General features: G+C 37.6%; 1 protein-coding gene across 1 annotated transcript in view; it reads right to left on the bottom strand.

Annotated features, from left to right (window-relative positions):
- The window catches only part of LOC124869521 (dihydropyridine-sensitive L-type skeletal muscle calcium channel subunit alpha-1-like), a 31,408-nt gene extending 23,515 nt beyond the window's left edge, over window positions 1–7,893 (bottom strand). Inside the window, exons 1-4 of the mRNA XM_047367410.1 lie at window positions 7,466–7,893; window positions 6,136–6,241; window positions 1,604–1,743; window positions 1,292–1,425 (exon numbers count right to left, since the gene is read on the bottom strand). Of these exons, the coding sequence (XP_047223366.1) occupies window positions 1,292–1,425; window positions 1,604–1,743; window positions 6,136–6,241; window positions 7,466–7,650 (565 nt within the window). The 5' untranslated portion in view covers window positions 7,651–7,893. The remainder of the gene's footprint in view (window positions 1–1,291; window positions 1,426–1,603; window positions 1,744–6,135; window positions 6,242–7,465) is intronic.
- Between the last annotated feature and the right edge of the window lie 983 nt (window positions 7,894–8,876).

Here is an 8,876-nt window from a genome sequence, read left to right on the forward strand (position 1 = left end):
ATAAAGGACAAAAAAACCAAAAGGGTCAGGAATCTTTTTTTTTACTGATATTGTACTTCAAAGTATGGCTGTCCTGACGCAGCTGCCAATACTTGCTTTTGTAATGTCTGTGATTTTATTCCTGCTGCAGCTCGACCGAGATATGTGGCAGCAGCTTGTGTGGCCATTTAAAAAATTTTTTTTATTGCAGCTTATTGTCAAGTGTACAACCAGCACAACTGTAAAGGTCATGCCTAAAATATTGTTGATCTGATAAATCTGTGTCTTTCACCTTTTACAAGGATGTTTACAGTGAAAGAGAGACTGTGTTGGCTGCTGCAGCTTCATGTCTGTCTATGTCACGTGAGCTGCTCTGCAATATGCTCAGATTTACTAAGCTGTCCAGGGAGAGTTGCACAGGGAGCATCTGAAACTCTAATCATTGCCTCTTTAAAAGCTAACTAAGTTCATTAAATATGAGAACACCTTTTTCTGTAGCGTTTGTCAGGACACAATTAACTGTAACCACATTAAAATCACTTACTGTAAAAAAGGTTTTTCACAGACTGAGACCTTGAATCAGACTAACATTCTTATGCTTTAGGTCAGTCGGGTTTGTTTTTGCATTTGCTAAATGTTAGAATAATTAAATACTTTTTGTAAACTTCCTTTAAATTAAAAGTGTCCATACATTTCCTTAGTATGGTAGAATTTCCTTTAAACTGTAATACTTGCTTCAAACATTTAAGGTTCCTTTCCTCAAGCTTCTCGCAATAGTTTGCTGGAATTTCGGCACATTCCTCCTGACTGGACTGGTGTATCTGAGTCAGGTTTGTAGACCTTCTTGCTCAAACAAACACACACACACCTTTTCAGCTCTGCCCATAAATGAGATACAATTTCTCAACAGCTTCAGCCAGCATCTTCGAAAGATATTTTGCTTTTGTTCTGCGATAATTACATTTTAAACCAAAACACATTCATCTCTGGGAAAAGACCTGTCTACTTCTGTCTACTTAAATGGTATGATGGGACGACATTCCCATTGTGTTTATATAATTTATTGAGCAGACATTTTTATTTAACCTGTCAGAAGGCATAGTATTGTCAGTGTAAATTTTGAATTAGAAAGTAAATAAAAACAATTCTCTAAAAAAGATTATCATAATTTTGAAATTAAATAGAAATAATTTGGAAATCCTAAATGGCAGAAAATAGGAATGATTAAGTCTGATGAAATGCCAAACAGTGAGAAAAAATGGTTATCTGTCTTTTTATAAAATGTAAATGTCTGGTTTCCTCCGGCTCTTACTAGGTACTCCTGAAACAAGCCGAAGGGGCCGCAGTACTCTGAACGCTCTCAGTGCCTTCATGTCAAACCCCCCACCCTTCTCCATTGGCACTCCTGCGATCTTGTTTATGGTGTCCAATCCAAAGGTAAAGAGTCTGTAGGAGAGATAATGATGCTATAAACACCTAAAACTGCAAGATTGCTGTGTTGGAATAAAATAGGCATTACAATGAGGATTTCAAGGGAACAACAGTTTTAACTTACTGTGTCAAAGGAAGGGGATAGGTTCTTTGGCAAAAGATATATCATGCTGCAGCACAGAGCTCATCTTACCCCATGAAAACGATGACAAAGTCCAATATGTTCCAACAGTTCCGTAAATAGGCGCCTTCATGGAACACAAGCCCATACGCTATGATCTTCATGAAGCACTCAAACGTGAAGATGATCAGGAAGATATACTCCAGACTTTCCTGCAATAAGACAAGCAAATCAGACAAGCTGAAACTGTATTAATGTCACATTTCCTAGGTTAAATTGTCTTAGTATAGATCATTTATTAAAAACTTAGAACTTAAAACTTTAAAAAGACATGATTCCTTGTTGTTTTGGCTCAAGATTTCCTCCTAAAGTAAAGCCCTTTGTCTCTTAGACGGTATATATATCTAACATTAGCAACATGTAAAGGTAAAGCTAAGACAGCAGGTGTTTGATGACCCCTGACTGGTTTTCAAGCATTTGTTGTACAAAATGTTCAGCTAAGTTATTGTTGGTATTAGATAAGATTATTATTTTAATACTTGTAACTAAAATTAACACAGATCAAATAAATTGTGCTTGTTGCTAAATAAAAGCAGGTATATGTTTTTATTATCAGTGTTCACATATAATAGGACACATGCAGAACATAGCGGCATGGTTTTCCTCTAATATGATGACATCAAAATAAAGCTCAAAGCAAATCACACAGATTCAGGCATCACAAATAGAGGATTTATTTGACGTGTACTATTAATCATACATTGTCCACTGCTTCATTCAGTCAGATTCAGGCTTCAGAACCGGGCTGGGACCAGACAAAAACTAAACATTCAAACAACACAGCAAACACTGCACAACAATGTGCAGAGTTGGCAAAATTGTCTAAACATGGAGAGTTGAATGTCTGCATTGCCTTAGTGCTACAACGTTTTAATGTTTCTGTGTTGGGTTACGTGAGAAAACATTTCTGGATTCGATCTCGCTTGACCTACTTCTGACAGCAGCAGGGGGGTGAATCATATCTTCTTACATTTTTCCCCTCTAAAGAGTGATGGTAAGGAGTAAGCAAGCTTTAGCAGGAGGCTGACTGAGCCACAACAAAGCAGGCAAAGAAGCAGGGTTGGAAAAAAAATGGTCAAATTATTGTATGTCAACGAAGCTGGAGGGTGTTTTATTAGGAGAGTATTTATTTGTGTCAGGTGTCATCTCCTTCATATTAGTGTGAGTCTTAAACATGCAGTCCAAATAAGACTGTGTACTTAGAAATATGTAAAACCCTAATTAAAACTCTAGAAAAGTAATAAAGTAAAGCAAAATGTACCACACACTACCGGTCAAAAGTTTTAGATAAACTTTCTCACTTAATAGGTTTCTTTATTTTCATGACTATTTACATTGTAGATTCTCACCAAAGGCAACAAAGCTTGAATAAACACACATGGAATTATGTAGAAAACAAAAAGCGTGAAATAACTCTAAACGTTTTTATATTTTAGATTCTTCAAAATAGCCACTCTTTGCCCCTACTTTTTAATTTCTTCTCATTAATCCTATTAACTATGATGGATTTTAGCTACAGCCCCTCCAGATGCATTTGGGTCGGAACGTATTGCCAAACACTATAAAAACCGTCATTTTCTATTTTGTTTGATTTGAGCTACATACACTTGCTGGCCTCTTTTTTAGGTCCACCTCTCCAGTTCTGGGTCGGGCTCCCTTTTGCCCTCAGAATTGCCTTAATTCTTCTAGGCATATATTCAACATTGTGTCAAAAACATTCCTCAAAAGGATTTGGTCCATGGTGACATGATAGCATCTTGGTAGCTGCATATCAGTGATGTGAATTTATCATTTTACCACATCTCAAAGATGCTCTGTTGAATTTAGATCTGGTGTGAAGGTCATTGAAGTACGGTAAACTTATTTTCATGTTTAATAAACCAGATTGAGAATTTGTGAGTTTGTGACATGCTGCATTGTCTTGCAAGAAGTTGCCATCAGAAGAGGGGTATATAGTGGTCATAAATAGGTGGACATAGTCAGCAACAATAGCAGGTAGGTTGTGGTGTAAAAAAAAAATCCTCTATTGTACTTAAAGTTTGCCACACCAATATATAAAAGTTTTTTCCACACCAATATAAATCCTCCCCCGTTTAAATCTTCAGTTTGAACCTCAACAAGTGGTCTTCAACACATCTAGATACCTAAATGCATTGGGTTGCTGCCATGTGATTGGCTGGTTCACTATTAGTGTTAAGCAATTAAACAGGTGTATTTAATAAGTGACAAAAGCTCAAGACTGTCGCTTTGCACAAAATGCCTTAGTTATTTTGTCATTTTAGAGTTATTGTAATAGATTCAATAGGAAGCAAAATCTAAAAATAATGTGAAGGTTAATTTGATGTCCACAACCTGTTTTAAAACAAGTTTGTCTAAAATTATGTAAAATTAAAACAAATATCTATTTAGAAAATAAATACCATAAAAACCTAAAATATCATAAAAGTGACCAAAACCAAGTTAAACAAGAACAACTGCCACACAAGAGACCTGATGGGATTCAAACAGAACCTAAATAAACAGCTTGTGTAAAAAACGTTTTCAGGTAAGATTTAAAAGACTACAAATCTACAGTATGGATATCAGGAAGATGCAAAACAGATCCCTTCTGTGCTTTAATTTAGACAATCTAACCATTCAGGAAGGAGATGTGCGCTGGTAGGAGAGTGTCATTATTTACAGTGAAACAAGTCTTGTAATGATATGGACTCAAAAGCCACTCAGAGATGAAGAAACCATTACTTCAAAAGCAACATAAAAAAAAGCCAGTTCACTCAAAGACAAAGGCCTTAATTTTTATATATACGTCCTGTGGTCTTATGAGACTACAATTTAAGTGCTTGGCCGTAAGGATCATTAGAAGCTGACTGTAAAGTACCAAGGCGGTAGCATTATGTTTTGTTGGTATTTTACTGTGGGAGGTACTCGCTTCTTTTATAAAATAGATAGAATCATGAGGAAAGAAAATTACATGGAAATATTAAAGCACCATCCCAACATATCAGCCAAGAAGTTAAAGCTTGTCCACAAGTGGGTCTTCCAAATGGACTATGAGCCTAGGTATGGAGGCAATTTGGTTTCAAATTGGCTTAAGGACAATAAAGTCAATGTTTTGGAGTGGCCATCAAACATTCGCGATCTCAGTTCCATAAAAAATCTGTGGGCAGAGATGAAAAGGTGCATTCAAGCCTGTCAGTCTACAAACCTGACTCAGCTACTCCAGATCTGTCAGGAGTAATGGGCCAAAATTCCAGCAAACTATGGTGAGAAGCTTGTGGCAGGATACCAAACATTTTGACCCAAATCAATCACTTCAAAAGGCAATTCTACCAAATAATACAAAAATGTATGTAAGCATCTTAATTTAAATAAAATCTAAGTCTAAATAATTTTCTTATTATTCCAGCATTAGCAGAAAAAATAATTGTGGTAATCCTAACTGAGCAAAAACAGGAAAACTGATTCATTGTTCATCCAGTAGGAAAGGTTATGGGTTTTTTATACAGAAATACATAAATACCATGTTTCAACTCTATCAGGTGCCTATACTTTATGTATAATACATACATATATAAACACAAACCACAATCTCACAGATGAACCCTTTCCATGAACCCTTTTTTGTAAAGCAAGTCTTATTTTTACAAATAAAGCCGTTCCTTGGAGCCAATGCTCAAAACTAGGGACTTCTCTTTTGCTACTTAATCAAAAGGGAAAAAAATGCTTTTTGCCCTGGTAATTATTATGTTCCCACAACAATTAAAATAGGATCTGGTTCATACTTTTAGACAATGTTTTGAAGACTTTGCTCCAGAACTACACAAACTTGGGGCAGAGAGCAAAACTATCTGGAAGCGTTTCATGGAGAACATGAAGCTGAATAGGACAGTGCCTGTAATTATATGGAACAAGATCTCGATAAGACTCTCCCTACAAATGACATACTGGACCGGCTTTAATATAAGACATCAAGGCATTATTTTTGACACTTTGAACCATATAGAACAGAACTTGTTTTTTCAAGATAAAGACTGAGAGCTGATTGCGTTTAGTCTTGTAGACACAAAACATGTGTACTTTTTTCTTGTCAACTGTATTATATTATATTAAAACAGTCAAAGCAATTGTAGTTTCTGCCCATTATACTTCATGGCATGCTTTTGGCACTTTTGTCTGCTTCACAAGCCAGTGATCAGAAATATAAATACATATAAAAAGATCATCATGGAAAGATGAACAAAGAGCACATTTGTTCATTGACCCTACAGACGCAGATGGGACTCCAAATAAAGAACAGTTGTATTTGGAAGCATTAGAAATGGATCCTGGCACTCACCCCAATGAGCAGCTGGAGCCCTTAGCCATTCAGCATCATACTTTACATGCTCATTGACGTAACTGTCCAGCAAATTAACACAACTAAAAGTATCTGATTAGTTAGGCTGCAAAGCCATCTTTTGGACAAGAACACAGGTCTATATATAACTAGAGCTTTCATGTATTCATAAGTTATACTTTATTTAAAGCGTTTTTGTTCGGCTTACCAAATTTGCGTTGGTGTTATTACTGTCTTCTTCAGGCATGGGCAGGAACACAGCCAGAGCCACACAGTTGGCAAAGATGGTTAACAGGATGATAATTTCAAAGGTTCTGGATGAGGAAGGCTCAGGATCACAAAAGTACATGAGTCAGCCTTTTATGTCATGTGGAGAAATACATGATACTGCTGAGTGACAGCAGTAACGTTATGTGTGAGGGATGGTCTGGTTTTTGTGATATAAATATAGTGTTACACAGCATATCAAACACATGAGCTGCAGTGATCTCTGGTTTTAAATCCTCTCTGGCATTGCTGTTGGTGTGCTGCCTCATTCTCATCCATAGGGGGCTCTCCAAGAAAATTCCCCTGCCAGGTCAGCATCATGTCCCTCAGTGATGATGAGAGACAGCTGCAGAGCCCAAGAATATGACAGGCCATTTAAACCAGGCCTACTCGTCAGGGGAAAAATGTTCTTGGTCAGACTGTAAGATGTTTACTTCTCCACAGGTCCAAGAATACCAACTGATCTGTAAATCCTAAATGTTTTTTTTTTTCTGATTGATTTTCTGCACCTTTTATATTGTCTGTTCTATTTTATATCATCCATCAGTAAACAGCACACCCTAAAAAGGTCATGTAAGCAGCTAATCCTATAATATTCCCAATCTTATTAACTACAGTCATGTTCAATAAATTGGAACAGGCGTTCCAATGAGGCTCGTTTGTCCAATTAAAAGTATCGTTTGAAACTAACAACCTTTAAGTGGGTATTAAACATACTTTTCATTATGCCCAAATTTCTGCATTAAAAATGTTTTTTATTAGTTCGACTTTTTAACATGTTTTCATTAGCTGTAAGTAGAAATAAAGGCTTGAAAACATCTGCGTGTAATTAATCTATATAATGTGTTTCAATTAGTAAACTGAGTTATTGAAATGAATGAACTTTTCAATAATATTCTAAACTACTAACAGGAGTTTTAACTTATCTTCCCTTCAGTCAGCAGCCTCACTTGGTTCAAAAATCTCACCAGACTGGCTGCATTTCAGTCATTTTTCCACATAAATCAGCAGAATATGATTAAGGTTGATTGCTTTCATCTGCCAGATGGGAACAGATTAGTATGAATTGGTTTCAATAGAAAATCATAAACAAGCCACAAGTATTAAAGAAGTCTTCACAATTTGATGATCACCTGACAGACTGAAAATAAGTTTAATTCCCTGGCAGAAATGTGATGTGATTACTTTATAAACATGACTTGTTACATGCTGTGTATTCAGTAATGGTGTATGCAGAATGTGCATGTCTAATTTTAGGCCATAAAGGATACTTCCATTCCACAATGTTGATGCAGGCCTTTCGGAAAGGATTTTTCAGGGTGAAGAGGAAGAGAGATCTGGCGGGACGAGGATTGCCCCCTGTGGCCTGTAGCCTCTTCAGTTTCTCCCTCTGCTTCTTCTTCAGTTCCTCCTCGTTCATGATGACCGGCTTGGCCGCATCCGCGTCGGTCGCCATCCTGATGCCTTCGCCTTACACAAACTTTCCAAAAATCCACTAAACAATCAGGGATTGATGTAAAATCCCAAACTTGGGTACAGGGTAGATCTTCCTCTGTGAAGGCCTCCAGGTTCCAGAGCAGCCTTTCCTGTGCGCGGATCCCCCCACGCCACCCTCTCTCTCCCCTCTACTCCTTCTCCCTTGCTTGGAGCCACAGACTTCTCCTCCTGGCTGAGGACCTCTGACAGAAAAAGCTCACCTCTGTGGAGAAAAATAAGAGGGCCAGAGTGGCTGAAGGAGCAGTTGACCCTTTAGCAGTTTAAATTTAGACTGTGAACCACTGGCAGGCCATGCTTGGGAATGGCTGGGAGGGCAGAAGGGGAGGTAGAAGGGGCAGGGCAACTGTAAATGACGTGAGAGAGACATCCAAAGAGGAGAAGCAACTAGAGCAAACAAACCTGCAACTGACATAAACCTAAACTCACCGGCATGTTTTCAATAAAGTGCATTCTTCTGCATGTGGAAAAATGTGAAAAGCAACAATTAAGATGTATAAAATGGTAAACTTTGTCATTGTAACAAAGCAGAGAGCTTCAGTGTGAATCCCTATGCTAAGAACTTCAAGATGCGTTATACCGCTAATTAGAGTCCTTGCAGAAGTACTAATTTAATGCCAAACCCAAAGTGATGCACAATTGTGAAATCAAATGAAAATGTTTTTTTCACCATTTCATAAAAATCTGAAAAGTGCATCGTGCATTTGTATTTATCCACCTTGAGTCAGTACTTTATAGAACCACTTATCACACATTCTAGAGCCTAAAACCTTTGTCAGGCCCAGACTAAAAGGAGAGCATTTGTGAACAGCAGTTTTCACAAAGCAGTTATCACAAATTCCCAGTTAGATTAATGTATGTGCTTTGACTGGGCCATTCTTATTTATTAATATGCTTTAATGCTGTCCTGCTTGTAGAAGAACCTCTGTCCCGGTCTCAAGTCTTTTAAAGCCTCTAACAGGTTTTCTTCCAGGATTGCCCTTTATTCATCTCTATCCATTTTCCCATCAACTCTTCAAGCTTCTCTGTCCCTGCTAAATAAAATGGTGGCAGAATCATCCCCACAGCATGATTCTGCCACCACCATGCATCAAAGTGGGGAATAGTGTGTTAAGGTTGCCCAATTTCCTCTGTTGGGGTCATCCATTTTGGTCGGACAGACCGACTAGGCTGCGCAGTTCGACATGC

This window comes from Girardinichthys multiradiatus, chromosome 1, assembly GCF_021462225.1.
Source record: "Girardinichthys multiradiatus isolate DD_20200921_A chromosome 1, DD_fGirMul_XY1, whole genome shotgun sequence".
NCBI classification, from domain to species: domain Eukaryota; kingdom Metazoa; phylum Chordata; class Actinopteri; order Cyprinodontiformes; family Goodeidae; genus Girardinichthys; species Girardinichthys multiradiatus.